General features: G+C 45.1%; 1 protein-coding gene across 2 annotated transcripts in view; it reads right to left on the bottom strand.

The window, feature by feature from the left end:
• Positions 1 to 22,651, bottom strand: part of LOC124046202 (espin-like) — a 129,451-nt gene that overhangs the window by 31,643 nt on the left and 75,157 nt on the right. The window contains exons 12-13 of one of the 2 annotated variants that reach the window (XM_046366318.1): positions 8,064 to 8,417; positions 534 to 790 (exon numbers count right to left, since the gene is read on the bottom strand). In XM_046366318.1, the coding sequence (XP_046222274.1) occupies positions 755 to 790; positions 8,064 to 8,417 (390 nt within the window). In that variant the 3' untranslated portion in view covers positions 534 to 754. Of the gene's footprint in view, positions 1 to 533; positions 791 to 8,063; positions 8,418 to 22,651 lie in introns of those variants that run through there. The other variant, XM_046366317.1, reaches the window with a different exon arrangement.

The following is a 22,651-nucleotide window of genomic DNA, read 5'->3' as shown; positions in this document are numbered from 1 at the left end:
TATCTCAAGGCCATCAGACTGTTAAACAGCCACCACTAACATTGAGTGGCTGCTGCCAACACACTGACTCAACTCCAGCCACTTTAATAATGGGAATTGATAGGAAAGAATGTAAAATATATCACTAGTCACTTTAAACAATGCTACCTAATATAATGTTTACATACCCTACATTATTCATCTCATATGTATATGTATATACTGTACTCTATATCATCTACTGCATCTTTATGTAATACATGTATCACTAGCCACTAACTATGCCACTTTGTTTACATACTCATCTCATATGTATATACTGCACTCAATACCATCTACTGTATCTTGCCTATGCCGCTCTGTACCATCACTCACTCATATATCTTTATGTACATATTCTTATCCCCTTACACTTGTGTCTATAAGGTAGTAGTTTTGGAATTGTTAGCTAGATTACTTGTTGGTTATTACTGCACTGTCGGAATTAGAAGCACAAGCATTTCGCTACACTCACATTAACATCTGCTAACCATGTGTATGTGACAAATAAATAAAATTTGATTTGATTTGATGGAGAAGTGCTGCTGGTTGAGGGCGGCAGACACGGGAAGGAGTGTTGAAGCTCTCGCTCCAGCTCTTCCAGCTCCTTCTCCCCCTCGGTCATCTTGTGCATGACCTACAGGTTCTCAATTTGCTTCTCAATGCAGATGAGGTCGTCCTCCATCATCAGCTCTCCAAAAGGGCCCAGGATGGCATTGTGGACGTGAGAGTAGTGTCACTCCTGAGGCTGACAATGTCCACTGGCCGCAAACTAGAACATAGGTCAAGGGACAGCAAAGAATAACATAAAAGAGGAGGGAAGGGGGAGGTTCCTTCAGCTTGCACTTCCTGGTGTACTGTACACACACAACGCATGGTCAAACTTCATCACAAATGATTTACATGAATTTAGTGGTGCACTGCCTCAGTACACGTTTCATAACTCCTAGATTAGCTGAGATTCAGGGCACAGCCTTCTCCTTTATGAAAGCAGGGTGGCAAAATCACCAGCACACAACTGCTGCCTGAACATGGCTGAGTATGTGGGTTTATGGGATACACTTTTTTGGAGGTCTGCTTATAAACTGCTAACAAATAATTATTTATCTATATTAGTAAATACATGTGTATGTAAAAATCAATTATGTCAAGAACAAAACAAAAATGTGTGCTGTTGGGGATAATCGAGGACTTGAGTTGGGAAACACTTTTAGAATGTACTCATTGATAAATGAGGAAATTGTTACATCAACATAACATGTATGGGTCCTTAATAGGCTTGAGAAGCAATTAAGGCATCTGTCCCTATATTAGCACAGTAGCCAATGTCTACCATCTTGGATGGAACAAGTACTGACTGTTAAGACTCTGAAATCCTATTTAACATTCCAGTCAAAACAAAGCAACACGTTTACATCAAATATAGATTATATAAATAAACAAACACATTGCAAATGTCTGACAGGACAACCTTAGTAATAGCACTTAAAGAAGGGCAATGTCAAAGAAGCTCTCAAACTGCTTAAGGGGCCTTTTCCCTGGGGAATACATAAGCTTCAGGGTTCTAACCTGTCAATCATGTTTATTGTTCAAGACTGTGACGTAGAAGTCCGTCACTGGCCGCGGGCAGCATTTGGTACTTTAACGCATGCATACATTCATTACTCCTCCCTGTTCCATTATCAGATAAGGTAACAATGTGGGTCGACACACAAATTAACTTTTTTTTACATTTCACACTTGTCAATGTTCATATTCAATATCAGCAATATGTATTTTACTTATTGATGTTATGGATGAGCGCGTTTGTTTGTTCTGTTCCTCTCTCTCTCCATCTCTGTAGCTTCCGGGTATGCTGGATAAGGACCCGAGCAAAGGGAATTGGGCTGACTTTGTAGTGCCTGTCCCAAATGGCTCATTAATGTACACTGTCAGTAGTGATGTAATGTTGTAAATGTTACGTGGTGATATTGTTTAAAAACATGTTGCAATGTATATCCTTTAGTATGTTTAGTTAATGGAAAATGTAGGTTTTGACGAGGTAATTGCTTAATTAATTAGGGTTAATTGTTCTGAGGGGAGGGGCTAGCCCTACAAAAGGAGCCTCTCTTTCAGTACATAGAGAGGTCATTTTGGATTGAGATGTGAATGGGGCAGCATTGTTTTTAGCTGTCCCATAAGGTATATGTTTGATGGCAGTACCGTTGTTTTTGTTCAGGAATCACTATGTAAATAGACACCCTGAAGCACAGAAGACCATTTGCGGCTCCGCCATATTTTTTATTTTGATAGAGGTTAAGTTTTCCAGTATAGCCTTCTGGCCTACTCTACGTGACAAAGACGCAAGCGTGTTACTTGTAGTATTATGATAGAACTGCTGCCCATGTACAGCATCCTTTATGTTCAAGCTCCTACAGGTAATTGTATCAGATAATAAGGGCACAGATACTAGTAGCTAGCAGCCAGGCAGATCAGCGAGTTCAACTTTACATACCAACCTAATGATCATAAAAAAAATACATCATTCATTCTCATCACAAAACATGGGTATAAAAGCTTAAAAGTGAAAAATTAAAGACTGCTACCAACCAATCAATCATCTGACTACAACCTGTAGGCCGACTTCTTCAAAAATAGATAAAATCAACAATCAGATATTGCAACACCAATAAAACATGAAAAGGATAGGAAAAGCACTACAACTACAATGTTCTTACTCAAACCAAACCCAGGCATAATAAAAAAAATCCATCAGGTATCAGGTTGCGTTTCAATCCACTGCATCTGCCTATGTTGGCTTTAATCATCTGCGGTGGAAGGTGGCCAAGCTACAGCAGTGTTTTTCAGACCATGAGACATCCCAAAATTCAGTCCCCTCACAAAAACATCTAACTTCAGAATAGTTTACAAACTATTATGACCACTCAATGGAAAGGGGAGACTCACGAACACAATGGTGTTTTGCTCTGCGACCCCCATAAGTGTCATGGGACTCATCTGAAGGTAACCCATACTGTCATGTTTGTCATTTATTATCATGTCTTGTCCCTGTGCTCCCCATGCTATTCGTTTCCCTCTGCTGGTCTTATTTGGTTCTTTCCCTCCTATCCCTCTCTCTCCCCCCTCCCTCTCTCACTCTCTCGCTCTCTCTTCTCTCTATCGTTCCGTTCCTGCTCCCAGCTGTTCCTATTCCCCTAATCATCATTTAGTCTTCCCACACCTGTTCCCGATCCTTTCCCCTGATTAGAGTCCCTATTTATTCCTTTGTGATCCGTTCCTGTGCCGTCGGTTCCTCGTATTGTATTCACCATGTTGTGATTGCGTTTCGCCCTGTCCTGTCGTGTTTTTTGCCGTGATTGTGTATCACCCTGTCCTGTCGTGTTTTGTGCCTTCATCAGACGCTGCGTGTGAGCAGGTGTCTCAGTCGACTACGGCCTGCGCCTACCCGAAGCGACCTGCAGTCTGTGGCCGCTTCTCCAGTTGTTTTCCCCTCTACAAATCTAGAGGATGTCAGTTATTCCGTTTTGAACATTATTAAACTCTGTTTCTGTTAAGTCGCTTTTGGGTCCTCTTTTACCTGCATGACAGAAGGAACCGACCAAGGAATGGACCCAGCGACTTCAGACGCTCGTTACACTGCCGTCGAGTTCCAAGGAGCCATGCTCGGCAGACACGAGCAGGAATTGTCTGCTGCTCGCCATGCCGTGGAGAACCTGGCCGCTCAGGTTTCCGACCTCTCTGGACAGTTCCAGAGTCTACGTCTCGTGCCACCTGTTACTTCCTGGCCTGCCGAGCCTCCAGAACCTAGGGTTAATAACCCACCTTGCTACTCCGGGCAGCCCACTGAGTGCCGCTCCTTTCTCACGCAGTGTGAGATTGTGTTCTCTCTCCAACCCAACACATACTCTAGAGAGAGAGCTCGGGTTGCTTACGTCATTTCACTCCTTACTGGCCGGGCTCGAGAATGGGGCACAGCTATCTGGGAGGCAAGGGCTGATTGCTCTATCAAATTCCAGAACTTTAAAGAGGAGATGATTCGGGTTTTTGACCGTTCAGTTTTTGGTGAGGAGGCTTCTAGGGCCCTGGCTTCCTTATGCCAAGGTGAACGGTCCATAACGGATTATTCCATTGAGTTTCGCACTCTTGCTGCCTCTAGTGAGTGGAACGAGCCGGCGCTGCTCGCTCGTTTTCTGGAGGGACTCCACGCAGTGGTTAAGGATGAGATTCTCTCCCGGGAGGTTCCTTCAGATGTGGACTCTTTGATTGCTCTCGCCATCCGCATAGAACGACGGGTAGATCTTCGTCACCGGGCTCGTGGAAGAGAGCTCGCATCAACGGTGTTTCCCTGCTCCGCATCGCAACCATCTCCCTCCTCTGGCTTTGAGACTGAGCCCATGCAGCTGGGAGGGATTCGCATCTCGAATAAGGAGAGGGAACGGAGGATCACCAACCGCCTGTGCCTCTATTGCGGAGTTGCTGGACATTTTGTTAATTCATGTCCAGTAAGAGGCCAGAGCCCATCAGTAAGCGGAGGGCTACTGGTGAGCGCTACTACTCAGTCCTCTTCATCTAGATCTTGTACTACTATGTCGGTCCATCTACGCTGGACCGGTTCGGGTGCTACATGCAGTGCCTTGATTGACTCTGGGGCTGAGGGTTGTTTCATGGACGAAGCATGGGTTCGGAAACATAACATTCCTTTCAGACCGTTAGACAAGCCTACGCCCATGTTTGCCTTAGATGGTAGTCATCTTCCCAGTATCAAATTTGAGACACTACCTTTAACTCTCACAGTATCTGGTAACCACAGTGAGACTATTTCTTTTTGATTTTCCGTTCACCGTTTACACCTGTTGTTTTGGGTCATCCCTGGCTAGTATGTCATAATCCTTCTATTAATTGGTCTAGTAATTCTATCCTATCCTGGAACGTTTCTTGTCATGTGAAGTGTTTAATGTCTGCCATCCCTCCCGTTTCTTCTCTCCCTACTTCTCAGGAGGAACCTGGCGATTTGACAGGAGTGCCGGAGGAATATCATGATCTGCGCACGGTCTTCAGTCGGTCCCGAGCCAACTCCCTTCCTCCTCACCGGTCGTATGATTGTAGTATTGATCTCCTTCCAGGGACCACGCCTCCTCGAGGTAGACTATACTCTCTGTCGGCTCCCGAACGTAAGGCTCTCGAGGATTATTTGTCTGTGTCTCTTGACGCCGGTACCATAGTGCCTTCTTCTTCTCCGGCCGGGGCGGGGTTCTTTTTTGTTAAGAAGAAGGACGGTACTCTGCGCCCCTGCGTGGATTATCGAGGGCTGAATGACATAACGGTTAAGAATCGTTATCCGCTTCCCCTTATGTCATCAGCCTTCGAGATTCTGCAGGGAGCCAGGTGCTTTACTAAGTTGGACCTTCGTAACGCTTACCATCTCGTGCGCATCAGAGAGGGGGACGAGTGGAAAACGGCGTTTAACACTCCGTTAGGGCATTTTGAGTACCGGGTTCTGCCGTTCGGTCTCGCCAATGCGCCAGCTGTTTTTCAGGCATTAGTTAATGATGTTCTGAGAGACATGCTGAACATTTTTGTTTTTGTCTATCTTGACGATATCCTGATTTTTTCTCCGTCACTCGAGATTCATGTTCAGCACGTTCGACGTGTTCTACAGCGCCTTTTAGAGAATTGTCTCTACGTAAAGGCTGAGAAGTGCTCTTTTCATGTCTCCTCCGTTACTTTTCTCGGTTCCGTTATTTCCGCTGAAGGCATTCAGATGGATTCCGCTAAGGTCCAAGCTGTCAGTGATTGGCCCGTTCCAAGGTCACGTGTCGAGTTGCAGCGCTTTTTAGGTTTCGCTAATTTCTATCGGCGTTTCATTCGTAATTTCGGTCAAGTTGCTGCCCCTCTCACAGCTCTTACTTCTGTCAAGACGTGTTTTAAGTGGTCCGGTTCCGCCCAGGGAGCTTTTGATCTTCTAAAAGAACGTTTTACGTCCGCTCCTATCCTCGTTACTCCTGACGTCACTAGACAATTTATTGTCGAGGTTGACGCTTCAGAGGTAGGCGTGGGAGCCATTCTATCCCAGCGCTTCCAGTCTGACGATAAGGTTCATCCTTGCGCTTATTTTTCTCATCGCCTGTCGCCATCTGAGCGCAACTATGATGTGGGTAACCGTGAACTGCTCGCCATCCGCTTAGCCCTAGGCGAATGGCGACAGTGGTTGGAGGGGGCGACCGTTCCTTTGTCGTTTGGACAGACCATAAGAACCTTGAGTACATCCGTTCTGCCAAACGACTTAATGCCCGTCAAGCTCGTTGGGCGTTGTTTTTCGCTCGTTTCGAGTTTGTGATTTCTTACCGTCCGGGTAGCAAGAACACCAAGCCTGATGCCTTATCCCGTCTGTTTAGTTCTTCTGTGGCTTCTACTGATCTCGAGGGGATTCTTCCTTATGGGCGTGTTGTCGGGTTGACAGTCTGGGGAATTGAAAGACAGGTTAAGCAAGCACTCACGCACACTGCGTCGCCGCGCGCGCTTGTCCTAGTAACCTCCTTTTCGTTCCTGTTTCCACTCGTCTGGCTGTTCTTCAGTGGGCTCACTCTGCCAAGTTAGCTGGTCATCCCGGTGTTCGAGGCACTCTTGCGTCTATTCGCCAGCGCTTTTGGTGGCCGACTCAGGAGCGTGACACGCGCCGTTTCGTGGCTGCGTGTTCAGACTGCGCGCAGAAGAAGTCTGGTAATTTTTTTCTGCTTCTGCTCCTGGTCTTGCTGGGTCTCAGTCTGTTCCCTGCCATCGCATCTCTCCTGTTCTTGTCCCTGCCCTTGCTGTGTCTCAGTCTGTCCCTAGTTCTCATTTTTTTTTTAGAGTAGTACCCTAGTTTCCCTTTTTATCGTTTTTCGTTACGGTCCTGAGGAGAGGAGTTGGGTTCTTTCTCGGGACGTGCTGGACCGTTTGATCTATGATTTCCTCCGTTGCTGCCAGTGTTCCTCCTCGAGAGCGCCAGGAGGCGCTCGGTGAGTGGGGGTACTGTCATGTTTGTCATTTATTATCATGTCTTGTCCCTGTGCTCCCCATGCTATTCGTTTCCCTCTGCTGGTCTTATTTGGTTCTTTCCCTCCTATCCCTCTCTCTCCCCCTCCCTCTCTCACTCTCTCGCTCTCTCTTCTCTCTATCGTTCCGTTCCTGCTCCCAGCTGTTCCTATTCCCCTAATCATCATTTAGTCTTCCCACACCTGTTCCCGATCCTTTCCCCTGATTAGAGTCCCTATTTATTCCTTTGTGATCCGTTCCTGTGCCGTCGGTTCCTCGTATTGTATTCACCATGTTGTGATTGCGTTTCGCCCTGTCCTGTCGTGTTTTTTTGCCGTGATTGTGTATCACCCTGTCCTGTCGTGTTTTGTGCCTTCATCAGACGCTGCGTGTGAGCAGGTGTCTCAGTCGACTACGGCCTGCGCCTACCCGAAGCGACCTGCAGTCTGTGGCCGCTTCTCCAGTTGTTTTCCCCTCTACAAATCTAGAGGATGTCAGTTATTCCGTTTTGAACATTATTAAACTCTGTTTCTGTTAAGTCGCTTTTGGGTCCTCTTTTACCTGCATGACACATACAACGAATGGAAGGATCGAGGTAGTTTTGTGCCAACAAAAATAAGAGGTTAAATATGTGTCCCAAAAAACAAAAATAGTCCCTGAGCTTTCTTATTTCTCCTAGATTAAGACAAACTTAATTTGCCAATTTTGAATGTGTTATTCAATGTTTATCAAATAATATTTCAATATTGTTTTTGGGGGGGGGATCCCTTTTAGGGTACTTAAATTCAAAATAAAATAGCTAAATAAAAAAAGGTATGACCATCTTAAAACAATTCCATATGTTAGCTAAGTAAACCCATTTAAACAAAACAAACCCACCAACCCACATTTCAGCCCAACCCTTTTAACCACTTTGACCTTGTTTTCCCCTCAGTGCCCATTCTGTGAGAGCAGCACAAAAAAAAAGAGCTGAAATTGTAAATGTTTATCATCACACTCCTTTCTCTCACACCTCCTCCATTCACGCCTACCTTGCGCTTGTGTTCATCCTCCTCCTGCATCTTCACCTGGAGCTTGCGCACCATCACCTGCCTTTTCCATTCAGGGATGGCTCGGCCCTGCTCGTCGTGTGTGGGCACTAGGGCCACCACGTCCGCCAGGCTACCCTTCCAGGTCTGTCCCATCAGGCTTTCTGCCCCGCTGACGTTCCTATTGAGGTGCTGCTCGCTGCTCATGGAGGTGGAGAGGGTCCGGGGCGTGCTGGTGCCCACAGGGCTGGGGGCGGCGGGTGGGGAGGTGGCGCTGGCGGTGGAGGGCGGAGACGTGGGCTTGGCTGAGGACGGGCTTACCGTGTGGGTCTGGGGTGGTGACATGGGGCTCTCTCCCTGGGGGGTGGCAGAAAGAGAGGAATAAAGTTTGAAAGCTTCATTGTTCATTAAGGTCAAACAGGAATGTCTTTGGCTTTAACTAAATAGGCTCAGTTGCGATATACATGAACTACACAGGATGTGCAACATTGAGGAATGACAGTTGTGGCGAAATCTGCTCGGAGCCTTCACCGTGCGCTGCCACTTTAAGAGTGCATGATCAGTAAGGAAGGAGGAAATAAAGAGAGCTTGTTCAGCTGTTTGGGGAGGAACTCTTGGGTGGCGCGACAGTTTGATTGTGTGTGCTGTGCTGCAGAAGTTTTGTTTGTTTTCAGCGTTTGTAGTTTATAAAGTATTTAACTCAATCATCGGTGTGATCACTTTAGATCGTGGTTGTTTTTGTTTGGGACCGCGCCCGTTATGGATCGCATGGATTAGTAGCAACATTGTTGCAAAGCTTTAACAAACAAACCAACAAACCATCGGACAGTCGGACACCGGCAGGCCTGAAGACCACAGTTAAGATTGATCTTTTTCTCTCTCTTTCTCTTCGCTCTCATTCCAGTGCTTTACCCTGCAACAGACTCTCTATTTGTTAAATGCACTGCCCATTGAAGTTCATTAGAGCTGGACTATTATTTCCCTGCCAGAAGTATTTGGATGGACATTTTAGTAGGTTACTTGCAAGCTGTATATTATGTGAACTGTATTGAGGTGGGATGTACTAATGACATGTGGCCGAGAAGACTGTGGACATTTTTAAGGCCTTTGTTGTGTCGATGAACACCCCCCACATTCATACCCTCTGCACTCACCCACTAGAAAATAATACAGATTATTGCAAATCCTATGTTGATGACTGGGTTCGTTCTTGTATGAAGTTGCTGTTGAATTGCTCTGCCATTATTAGTATTATTGTATGAGGTATTCTTGTTTGGGTTACCCCTGTGCTGTGATGTGGGTTTTATATGGTGTGTATTCTTTTTTCTCTCCACTGGCTATCTGGTAAACAGGCTACACTCTAGGCAGTCTCTTCTGCTGATGTGTATGGGTCTGGTAGTGGTACTCTCTCTATTCTACTCTTTTCCTTTCGGCAGGGTTAATACCTGCCTGGCGCCCGAACAAAATCTTTCTTTACCCCTCTCTTAATAAATACCGCTACAGAATTGGCGCCCAAACAGGGACTTGAAGAGAAACACCCATGACACCATCCACACAAGGTTGAAGCATGTCTTTTGTTGGAACCCCATACTGTGTCAATGTGGACACACCTGACGGTAATCATGTTCGGGATTCTTTCATTGTGGAAGGACTCGATGAACTAATGGAGTTGGATAGCACTGCCCCTAATCCCCAGGCTTCTGGCTCACCTATAACATCTCCACCATTACCCTCCCCTCAAACCCTTCCGGTTACCCTGTCCAGAGAGACTGGGAGAGGTGTCTCTGTGATCACTGGACAACTGGAACATCAATGGACACACACCAATCATAGTTTGACAATGCAGGAGAATGCCATTCGCAAACTCAGTGAATGTGTGGAGGCTCATCAGACAGATGTGCAGAGGAGGTTGGATTACCTTCCCTGTCAAATGGAGGAAAACCAACAACAAATTGTTCAGAGACAGAAATATTTACAAGATTCTCTGAAGCAGGATATTCAAGGAAAAACTGCACCGGTTCAAAACACAAATGGAAACTAACCATCATCAAGTCATAATCTTTCTTGAGGAGGAACAAAAACAGAGAGCAGAGGAGTCAGCCTCTGTTGTGAAGGGAGTGTGTTCTTATCTGAAGGAAGTTATGGAGGACGTGAATAACTCTCTCACAGGGGAACTACGATTTTTGATTGAACAGACTCAAAAGGACACCGTTAATGAGATGGAAAAAGCACAGAAGGCCACAGACCTTCAACTGAAAGGGCTGCACCAGGAGGTAATGCAGTGCTTTTCCCTTCTGGACAAATCTTCTGCACCTCCCTCAGGTTTTACCTCTGCCATTGGCTTGGCCAGTAATGGAATAGGAACAGGTAGCACTACAAAAACCCCTCTGAAGATTTTGTTAAACAACAGAACTCCCTCTGCCACTGTCATGCCTCCTATAGAGCGCTCCCTTCCTATAAAACTACTTTTCCCCACTTTTGGAAGTCCAGAAGATGATGTTGATCCACTGTTTTTCTTATCTAAGTGTAATGATTGTCTTTCTATCCGGCCCCTTACTGACTTGGAGGTTCTTGCCACCCTCCGTAGTGTTCTCCATGGTACAGCAAGAGACTGGTGGGAGATAGCCCGTGAACATGTGTCAACCTGGGAGGAGTTTCAAAAAATATTCCTCTTAGCCTTCCTTTCAGAGGACTATGGGGATGAACTGGCGGAACGTGTTCGTAACAGAGTCCAGGGTGAAGCAGAGCCCTTGGGTTGTACCGTGTCGGAGATCTTTGTGGGCTATACTCGGCCTTGTCTCAGGATGGTAAGTTGGTGGTTGAAGATTTCCCTCTAGTGGTGTGGGGGCTGTGCTTTGGCAAAGTGGGTGGGGTTATATCCTTCCTGTTTGGCCCTGTCCGGGGGTGTCCTCGGATGGGGCCACAGTGTCTCCTGACCCCTCCTGTCTCAGCCTCCAGTATTTATGCTGCAGTAGTTTATGTGTCGGGGGGCTAGGGTCAGTTTGTTTATCTGGAGTACTTCTCCTGTCCTATTCGGTGTCCTGTGTAAATCTAAGTGTGCGTTCTCTAATTCTCTCCTTCTCTCTTTCTTTCTCTCTCTCGGAGGACCTGAGCCCTAGAACCATGCCCCAGGACTACCTGACATGATGACTCCTTGCTGTCCCCAGTCCACCTGGACATGCTGCTGCTCCAGTTTCAACTGGCCTGGGCCCTAGGACCATGTCCCAGGACTACCTGACATGAGGACTCCTTGCTGTCCCCAGTCCACCTGGCCATGCTCCTGCTCCAGTTTCAACTGTTCTGCCTTACTATTATTCAACCATGCTGGTCATTTATGAACATTTGAACATCTTGGCCACGTTCTGTTATAATCTCCACCCGGCACAGCCAGAAGAGGACTGGCCACCCCACATATGCTCTCTCTAATTCTCTCTTTCTTTCTCTCTCTCGGAGGACCTGAGCCCTAGGACCGTGCCCCAGGACTACCTGACATGATGGCTCCTTGCTGTCCCCAGTCCACCTGACTGTGCTGCTGCTCCAGTTTCAACTGTTCTGCCTTATTATTATTTGACCATGCTGGTCATTTATGAACATTTGAACATCTTGGTCATGTTCTGTTATAATCTCTACCCGGCACAGCCAGAAGAGGACTGGCCACCCCACATAGCCCGGTTCCTCTCTAGGTTTCTTCCTAGGTTTTGGCCTTTCTAGGGAGTTTTTCCTAGCCACCGTGCTTTTACACCTGCATTGTTTGCTGTTTGGGGTTTTAGGCTGGGTTTCTGTACAGCACTTTGAGATATCAGCTGATGTACGAAGGGCTATATAAATAAATTTGATTTGATTTGATTTGCCTTCTCCTATCGAGTTTTATGTAGGAGATGGAAGGCTGACATTACTGAGCAGGAGATGGTCAAACTCCTTAAGAACATGGTTCCCCGCCTTGCTAGTCAACTTCGAGAACGAGTGCAAAATGTGGATGATCTGGTGCGTCTTGGGACTCAGTTTGAGAAGGACTGGAAGCACCACCTCCAAACTAAAAACACCGTTCCCTCATCCCAGTATACCCAGAACTCTCCTGGGGCTAAACCGTCTCAGATATTTGTACCCAAGAACCAGGACAAAAGTCCAGTTATGTGTTGGAGGTGTAAAGTCCAACATCCTCCAGATTCTTGCCCGCTCTATGTCCAGCGTCAGGATTCAGGAAAAGGTCAGAAAGGACAGACTGAAAGTCTACACAGGCATGGTGGCTTGCATACAATTGGGTCAGCCTTAATGCCCACCATGAAGCCTTTAGACAGCACAGCTAGCGGTCTTATTCCTATTCCGCAACAACTATTGGTTCCTCTGACTGTTAGGAACTGGAGAGGAAAGGCCATAATCGACACAGGGGCATCTTACACCCTGATGCAAGAGGCCCTGTGGCAGAACATGGCATTACCTCATGAGGAGCTACGAACATGGGAGGAGGGACCATTGTCCTTGGCCAATGGAGAACCTACCACCCCCTTGGGCTGGATTAGTATAATAATAAAACTGCATGGTGAGACTATTAACCTTCCTGTGGCAATACTTGCAGATTTAAGCCTTGCATTTGCTGTAGTCCTTGGCCTAGACTTCCTGTTCTTCAGTGGACTGACCATCTCTATGTCCGAACCCTCCTATCGGCTACACTCTGACTATTCCCAGCCTCATCCATTTCAACCTGGTAATGCACTGATTTCAGGTTGGAGCCTGCTACATTATGCAGAGTCCGGACAAGCTCAAGTCAGAGACAGAGAAACTATAAAGAGACAAAGACAAAAACATGTTCCACCAGTGAAGTCTGAGAACCCAACTATCACCCTGATTACCGCCGTACCCCCCCTTCTATCCGAGAGCAAAAACAAACCTGATGCGGATTTCTACATCAAACAAGCAGTGGAACAGGCATATCTGTCGGATGATGAAAGGTGGCAGCTCTCCCAGATGTTGGACGTGAACAGTGAGGTCTGTACTCTTACACTTGGCCGTACAACCGTCTTCAAACACAAAATCTATACCCGGCATGAGGTCCCCATTAAGCAGCGTCCCTACAGGCTGTCCCCCGCCAAACTGGCAATTCTCAATGAACAGCTTAAAAGCATGTTGGAGAATGGAATTGTGGAACCTTCTTTTTCCGGATGGGCTTCTCCGGTTGTCCTGATTCCTAAGAAAGATGGTGGATATCGATTCTGTGTGGACTACAGGAAGCCGAATGCCATAACAGAAAGCGATGCCTACCCTCTACCAAACATAAGTGACATACTGGAATCTCTGGCAGGAGCATCCATCTTTAGTAATCTGGATCTGAACAGTGGCTATTGGCAGGTGTCAATGGATCCCGCTAGTCAGGACAAGACTGCCTTTGTCACCCCTTCTGGTTTGTACTCCTTCAAAGTCATGCCTTTTGGTTTGAAGAATGCTCCAGCAACCTTCCAACGGTTGATGGAGACTGTCCTGGGAGATCTGAGGGGTAGAAATTGTCTCGTGTATTTGGATGACATCATAATCTACTCCTCCTCTGTTGCGGATCATCTGCAAGACATTCAGTCCGTCTTCGACAGACTAAAGGCTGCAGGTTTGACCTTGAACTTGAAGAAGTGTCGTTTCTGTCTGCCAGAACTCAAGTTCCTTGGTCATGTGGTTAATGCTGAAGGCATCCATGCAGATCCAGCCAAAGTTGCAGCCGTGCAGGAATTCCCCATTCCCACATCCCTCAAGGCTGTTCAGCGGTTTCTGGGTATGGCTGGATGGTACCGCAGGTTTGTGCCTGATTTTTCAAAGGTAGCTGAACCTCTCAACCACCTTAAGAAGAAAGGTGTGAAATTCCAATGGACCCCTGCATGCCAAGGTGCATTTGAAGCACTCAAAAACAGTCTAATTACTCCTCCAGTGCTTGGACATCCTAACCTGAATGCTCATTTCATTGTGTACACGGATGCAAGTCAAACAGGACTTGGAGCAGTCTTGGCTCAACAAACAGGACTTGGAACAGAAGAAGTTCTTGCCTATGCAAGTCGCACCCTTAATTCAGCCGAGAGGAATTATTCAACGACTGAAAGGGAGTGCCTCGCTGTGGTCTGGGCTTTGGAGAAATGGAGCTACTACTTGGAGGCAAAGATCTTCACCGTTGTCACAGACCATGCTGCTCTGCAGTGGGTTCTGGCATCAGGCAAGACCAACAGCCGTCTTATTCGCTGGTCTATCAGACTGCAGAAGTTTGACTTCATCATTGAGTATCGCAAAGGAAAACTGAACGTTGTACCAGATGCCCTTTCTCGGATTACAGAGACTGCCAATGTTTGTCCTCCCTTGTGCAGTACTTATACTACCGCTAAATGTCTGGATGATTCCTTTCCTCTTGATGATGAGAGTGTATGGAGAGCACAGCAGAAGGATGCTGCCATCATGGCGATCCACAAGAGTCTGTCTGAAGAAGACTCCAAGAGTCGCTTCAATGATAAGTATAGCATAATTCAGGATAAAGTGTATCGAAAAACTCCAAGGGGAGATGGAATACACAGCACCCATTATCGCGTCTTCATTCCCTCTACATTGTGTGACCAGATAATCCAAGCTTATCATGACAATCCCATGAGTGGCCATCTTGGAGTTTTTAAGACTTATCGAAGACTACAAGAGGTGGTTTACTGGCCAGGCATGTGGGTTGATACCCGGAAGTTTGTACAGCAGTGTGAAGTCTGCCAGAAATACAAACCAGACATTGGCAGACCTGCCGGGAAAATGCAGCAGACTGTGGTGAACCATCCAAATAAAATGTTGGGAATTGACCTCATGGGACCTTTTCCTCCCAGCCGGGGGACACGGAATGAATTTTTATTGGTGGTAGTGGACTACTACACACACTGGGTGGAGTTGTTTCCCCTCCGCAAAGCTACTGCATCAGCCATTGCTCTAATTTTGCGAAGGGAGGTTTTTACCAGATTTGGAATTCCAGACCAAATCCTCTCTGACCGAGGTCCGCAGTTCATATCAGGAATCTACAAAGAGCTCTGTACCTACTGGGGTGTAATTGCCAAGTTGACCACAGCCTATCATCCTCAGACCAACCTGACCGAGAGGGTAAACCGAACCCTGAAGGGGATGATTGCTTCATTCGTGGGGGATCAGCACACAAGGTGGGATCAGCATCTCCCTGAATTTCGCTTTGCACTGAACTCTGCCGTGCAGGAGACTTCTGGGGTCACTCCCGCCGAACTCCACCTAGGAAGACCACTAAAAGGTCCGATGGACAGGGTCTTGCAAAGTTCGAATGTTTCACCTGACTGCCCAGCGTTTGATGCCGTACAACACCACCACACCTTGCTAGCCAGAGTGGAGGCCAGCAAAACCAAAGCCAAACAACGACAGCTGAGAAACTATGACAAACATAGACGAGAAGAGATGTGTGTTTTCCACCCCAGTCTCGTGTCTGGGTACGTTCACATCATCTGTCAAAGGCATCTAAGAAGTTCACTGCCAAGCTAGCTTCGAGATGGAAAGGTCCATACCGTGTAGTGCAGCAGTTGGGACCAGTGAACTACTTGGTCTGTTTGGAGGACACTGGGGAAGATGTCCGGACAATGCATGTTGTTGACCTAAAGCCCTGCTACCCTACGGCAGAAGAGCTGGATCGCAGGCAAAAGCAACACCTGTAGGACCTCTTCGTGGAGGACTCTGATGAGGAGGACTTCCCTGGTTTTGTGTAGCAGGAACATGAACCTGTCAATGCCAGCATCCTCTCTGTTTCTATAGGCATTGTTTTTTCATGGGGGGAGGAGTGTGGCGAAATCTGCTCGGAGCCTTCACCGTGCGCTGCCACTTTAAGAGTGCATGATCAGTAAGGAAGGAGGAAATAAAGAGAGCTTGTTCAGCTGTTTGGGGAGAAACTCTTGGGTGGCGCGACAGTTTGATTGTGTGTGCTGTGCTGCAGAAGTTTTGTTTGTTTTCAGCGTTTGTAGTTTATAAAGTATTTAACTCAATCATCGGTGTGATCACTTTAGATCGTGGTTGTTTTTGTTTGGGACCGCGCCCGTTATGGATCGCATGGATTAGTAGCAACATTGTTGTGAAGCTTTAACAAACAAACCAACAAACCATCGGACAGTCAGACACCGGCAGGCCTGAAGACCACAGTTAAGATTGATCTTTTTCTCTCTCTTTCTCTTCGCTCTCATTCCAGTGCTTTACCCTGCAACAGACTCTCTATTTGTTAAATGCACTGCCCATTGAAGTTCATTAGAGCTGGACTATTATTTCCCTGCCAGAAGTATTTGGATGGACATTTTAGTAGGTTACTTGCAAGCTGTATATTATGTGAACTGTATTGAGGTGGGATGTACTAATGACATGTGGCCGAGAAGACTGTGGACATTTTTAAGGCCTTTGTTGTGTCGATGAACACCCCCCACATTCATACCCTCTGCACTCACCCACTAGAAAATAATACAGATTATTGCAAATCCTATGTTGATGACTGGGTTCGTTCTTGTATGAAGTTGCTGTTGAATTGCTCTGCCATTATTAGTATTATTGTATGAGGTATTCTTGTTTGGGTTACCCCTGTGCTGTGATGTGGGTTTTATATGGTGTGTATTCTTTTTTCTCTCCACTGGCTATCTGGTAAACAGGCTACACTCTAGGCAGTCTCTTCTGCTGATGTGTGTGGGTCTGGTAGTGGTACTCTCTCTATTCTACTCTTTTCCTTTCGGCAGGGTTAATACCTGCCTGGCGCCCGAACAAAATCTTTCTTTACCCCTCTCTTAATAAATACCGCTACACAGTAACCAAGACACACTATATATATACAAAGGTATGTGGATTCAGCTATTTCAGCCACACCCGTTGTTGACAGATGTATAAAATCAAGCACACAGCCATAAAATCGCCATAGACAAACATTGGCAGTAGAATGGCCTTACTGAAGAGCTCAGTCGCTTTCAACGTGGCACCACCATAGGAGGCCGTACAACAAGTCAGTTTGTCAGATTAACGGTAAGTGCTGTAATTATGAAGTGGAAACCTCTAAGCGCAACAACGGCTCAGCTGTGATGTGGTAGGCCCCACAATCTCACAGAACGGGACCGCAGAGTGCTGAAGCACGTAAAACTCGCCTTTCCTCGGTTGCAACACTCACTACCGAGTTTCAAACTGCCTGTGGAAGCAACGTCAGCAAAATTAGTGTTTGTCGCAAGCTTTATGAAATGGGTGTCCTTGGCCGAGCAGCCGCACATAAACCTAAGATCACCATGCGCAATGCCAAGTGTCGGCTGGAGTGGTGTAAAGCTCGCCGCTATTGGACTATGGAGCAGTGAAAACGCCTGAATCATGCTTCACTACCTGGCTGCCAGGAGAACGCTACCTGTCCCAAATGTATCTTGTCAACTGTAAAGTTTGGTGGATGAGGAATAATGATCTGTTTTTCATGGTTCGAGTGCGAGCCAGGTCTAATTGTCCAACATCAGTGCCCAACTAATGCTCGTGTCTGAATGGAAGCAAGTCCCTGCAGCAATTTTCAACTGGTGGAAAGCCTTCCCAGAGTGGAGGCTGTTATAGCAGCAAAGGATGGACCAACTCCTTATTAATGCCCATGATTTTGAAATTAGATGTTTTACGAGCAGGTGTCCATATACTTTTACTTATATACGTATGTATTTGAAACAAGACTTACTGCCTATAGAATAAAAGGAGAACCTAACAAGTTGCTTCGGTGTGTCACACGTAGCAAATAACAACCGCACAGAGCACCACTCATATTGAATTGCTTACTCATTGGTTTCACGGGAGTGGAAGCTTTGGGCTAATTCAGTGTAATGCAAGCAAGCGTGGCGGTGAAGGCCATGCCAGCTCTGAGGGGGAGAACAATGGGTTGAGTCATCAAGTTAGCACTCCTCACTTCTTCTCCACGATGACAGAGTGAACAGTCAAAAGCATTAAAAACCCACCATGGAGTGACATGTTTGTTCAGCCATCAGTGAGTCACCATTTGACCAACTGTTAAATGGTCATATTGTGATAAGTGCAAATGGCTGTGCAAAACTTTTGTACTTTTAAATGATTTTCTTTGTTGGGCATAAAATACTGTAAAAACACCAGGAAATCAGCTCCAAGTGATTTTAATTGAAGGAAATCTGTTCCAGAGTATTCTTCCACATAATAAAGAGACACATGATCATATACCAGATGTAAGCTTGGTTTTATTTATTTTTTAAAAGTATGTTCCAACATATCTGTTTGAGTTTCTCGTGGTGAATTTACAGTCTACAAATGATTTGTAATTGTGTTCCCATATTGAGAACATAATTACATAATTATCTGCTCAAGAAGAAAAATCAGCCCGCGGCTGAATCTAGTTGATGATCCCTGACATACAGTGTATGTTGATCATGTGGGATGAAAGTCTCATGTTGTAGAGTGTGTCTCGTCACTTCAATGAGGTTTCACAGGTAAATACACTGTTAGCACTCAATCTGGGATCCTTCTGATGCCTGAAAAACCCTTTGTTCCAGAATATAATATTTTTATCAGAGGCCACTGACTGACATTACATAATAACAATATAAAACTCATCGCCACAGAAGCAATGAACGATATCATAGGCGTATTGTTTTTCCTTAAAACCCAGAAGGGGATACAAATACTTGCCAACACAGCAGCCTTTACAATTTCAGATGAGGCACCTTTGTGCCACTAACCTCTAGTCTTAGTTGTGGCTTGCAAAAGTATTCACCCCCCTTCACATTTTTCCTATTTTGTAGTCTTACAACCTGGAATTAAAATATGTTTTGGTGGGTTTGCATAATTTTATTTACACAACATGCCTACCACTTTGAAGATGCAAAATATTTTATATTGTGAAATAAGCAAGAAATAAGACCATAAAAAACACCTTAAAGTCAATACTCTGTAGAAGTACCTTTTACAGCAATTACAGCTACACATCTCTTGGGGTATGTCTCTATAACCCCGGCACATCTAGCCACTAGGATTTTTGCCCATTCTTCAAGGCAAAACTGCTCCAGCTCCTTCAAGTTGGATGGGCATTGCTGGCGTACAGCAATCTTTAAGTCATACCACAGATTCTCAATTGGATTGAGGTCTGGGCTCTCACTAGTCCATTCCAAGACATTTAAATGTTTCCCCTTAAACCACTTGAGTGTTGCTTTAGCAGTATGCTTAGGGTCATTATCCTGCTGGAAGGTGAACCTCCCATCCCAGTCTCAAATCTCTGGAAAACTGAAACAGGTTTCCCTCAAGAATTTCCCTGTATTTAGCGCCATCCATCATTCCTTATATTCTGACCAGTTTCCCAGTCTCTGCCGATGAAGAACATCCCCACAGCATGATGCTGCCACCACCATGCTTCACTGTGGGGACGATGTTCTCAGGGTGATGACGAGTGTTGGGTTTGTGCCAGATATTGCGTTTTCCTTGATGGCCAAAAAGCTCAATTTTAGTTTCATCATTCTTCCCTATGTTTGGGGAGTCTCCCACATGACTTTTGGCAAACATCAAATGTGTTTGCTTATTTTTTTCTATAACTTCATTGGGATAGGGGCAGCATTTTCACTTTTGGATGAAAAGCGTGCTCAGAGTAAACAGACTGCTACTCAGTCTCAGATGCTAATATATGCATAGTATTATTAGTATTGGATAGAAAACACTGAATTTTCTAAAACTGTTTGAATGATGTCTGTGAGTATAACAGAACTCATATGACAAGCAAAAACCTGAGAAAAAATCCAACCAGGAAGTGGGAAATCTGAGGTTTGTTGTTTTTCAACTCAGCCCCTATTGAAGATAGTGGGATATTGTCATGTTTTGTCATTAATTATCATGTCTTGTCCCTGTGCTTCCCCTTCTATTCGTTTCCCTCTGCTGGTCTTATTAGGTTCTTTCCCTCTTTCTATCCCTCTCTCTCCCCCTCCCTCTCTCACTCTCTCGCTCTCTCTTCTCTCTATCGTTCCGTTCCTGCTCCCAGCTGTTCCTATTCCCCTAATCATCATTTAGTCTTCCCACACCTGTTCCCGATCCTTTTCCCTGATTAGAGTCCCTATTTCTCTCCTTGTTTTCCGTACCTGCCCTGTCGGATCCTCATCTATAATTCACCGTGCTGTGTCTATGTTTTGCCCTGTCGTGTCGTGTTTCCCTCAGATGCTGCGTGGTGAGCAGGTGTCTGAGTCTGCTAGGTTCAAGTGCCTTCCCGAGGCAACCTGCAGTTCTCGATCAAGTCTCCTGTCTGTTCTCGTCTTTACGAGTAGTATTATGCTTTTTGTTTTGTAAAGTTTCTTACTGGATTAAAAACTCTGTTTTCGCCAAGTCGCTTTTGGGTCCTCATTCACCTGCATAACAGATATTGGTCATATTGCACTTCCTACGGCTTCCACTAGATGTCAGCAGTCTTTAGAACATTGTTTCAGGCTTCTACTGTGAAGGGGGGCTGAATGAGAGGGGAATGAGTCAGAGGTCTGGCAGAGAGCCACAGGCTCGTGACGCGCAGTCATGTGAGAGTTAGCTCGCATTCCATTGCTTTTCTACAGACAAAGGAATTCTCTGGTTCGGACAGATTTATGTTAAACATCCTAAAGATTGATTCTATACTTCGTTTGATATGTTTCTACGACCAGTAATATAACTTTTTGGACTTTTCGTCCGACCCGCTGGGCTTTCACGCGCGCTTGGATTTGTTTACCAAACGCCCTAACAAAAGGAGGTATATGGACATAAATGATGATGAACTTTATCGAACAAATCAAACATTTATTGTGGAACTGGGAATCCTGGGAGTGGATTCTGATGAAGATCATCAAAGGTAAGTGAATATTTATAATGCTATTTCTGAGTAATGTTGACTATACAACATGGCAGATATTTCTTTGGCTGGTTTGTGCTCTTTGGCTGGTTTGGGATTTTTGCATGATATGCTTTTTCCGTAAAGTAAAAAAAAAACTGACACAGCGGTTGCATTAAGGAGAAGTTTATCTAAAGTTCCATGTATAATAGTTGTATCTATTATCAATGTTAATGATGAGCATTTCTGTGAATTCATGTGGCTCTCTGCAAAATCACAGCATGTTTTGGAGCTACTGAACATAACACGCCAATGTCAAATTAGATTTTTGGATATAAATATGCACTTTATCGAACAAAACATGCATGTATTGTGTAACATGAAGTTCTATGAGTGTCATCTGATGAAGATCATCAAAGGTTCGTGATTAATTTGATCTATATTTCTGCTTTTTGTGACTCCTCTCTTTGGCTGGAAAAATGGCTGTGTTTTTCTGTGACTTGGTGGTGACCTAACATAATCGTTTGTGGAACTTTCGCTGTACAGCCTTTTTGAAATCAGACACTTTGGCTGGATGAACGATAATTTTTTAAAATGGTGCCTAATACTTCTATGGATCTCCACTGTGGAGCTTTGCAGCTCCTTCAGGGTCATTTTTGGTGTCTTTGCTGCTCCTCTAATTAATGCCCTGCTTGCCAGATATGTGAGTTTTGTTGTGGTGCCATATTCTTTCCATTTTTTAATAATGGATTTAAAATGGTGCTCAGTGGGCTGTTCAAAGTTTTGGATATAAAAATAAAAAAAAACTCTAATCTGTACTTCTCCACAACTTTGTCCCTGACCTGTTTGGAGAGCTCCTTGGTCTTCATGGTGCCACTTGCTTAGTGGTGTTGCAGACTCTGGGACCTTTCAGAACAGATGTATATATACTGAGATCATGTGACACTTACATAGTCCACCTGTGTGCAATCTAACTAATTATGTGACATCAGAAGGTAATTGGTTGCACCAGATCTTATTTAGGGGCTTCATAGCAAAGGGGGTGAATACATCTGCACTCACCACTTTTCCTTTATATATATTTTTTTGAATTTATTGAAATAAGTATTTTTTTTTCATTTCACTTACCCAAAATAGTCCAAATTGGTGATGTCCATTACATGAAATCCAAATAAAAATCCATTCAAATTACAGGTTGTAATGCAACAAAATAGTAAAAACGCCAAGGGGGATAAATACTTTTGAAGAAACTGGTTATAATGACAACCCTTTCCCTCAGCTACCAGAAAACAATTACTATTTGTTGGTAGTCTACAAATGTATACAAAGTTAGTCTCTCCTCATACTCAGGTCTGCCTACTTATACTACTGTCTATGAGGTGAAATGTCACTGATATTAATATTTCTGTCCTCTGCCATGGATTCCCACAGTCAGTAGTAAGAGGAATACTATTGGGCAATGTCAAAGGGGGTGTGTACCACTGTTCTACATCTGCTAACTCCTGCTTTGGCAAGTAGATACAGTAGCATGGCGCAGTTTGTTTGAAAATGTCTTATGGTCAACCGACCAAATGATAGAATGTTGTTGTAATGTCTCTTTAAGAAGGACCGGTGATCCCATATGACCCCCAACACATATTACTGAATGAGTCAAACTGCTTTGCTAATACTACGGTATCCTCAGCAACATATCAAAAATACTTCTCTATATCACCAACCAAAACAGAACTTTGCATCTACACTCTTAGAAAAAAGGGTACTATCTACAACCTAAAAGGGTTCT

Source organism: Oncorhynchus gorbuscha, linkage group LG10 (assembly GCF_021184085.1).
Source record: "Oncorhynchus gorbuscha isolate QuinsamMale2020 ecotype Even-year linkage group LG10, OgorEven_v1.0, whole genome shotgun sequence".
Lineage (NCBI taxonomy): Eukaryota > Metazoa > Chordata > Actinopteri > Salmoniformes > Salmonidae > Oncorhynchus > Oncorhynchus gorbuscha.
The sequence above is the reverse complement of the archived record's forward strand: the minus strand, read 5'-3'. Positions and strand labels throughout refer to the sequence as shown.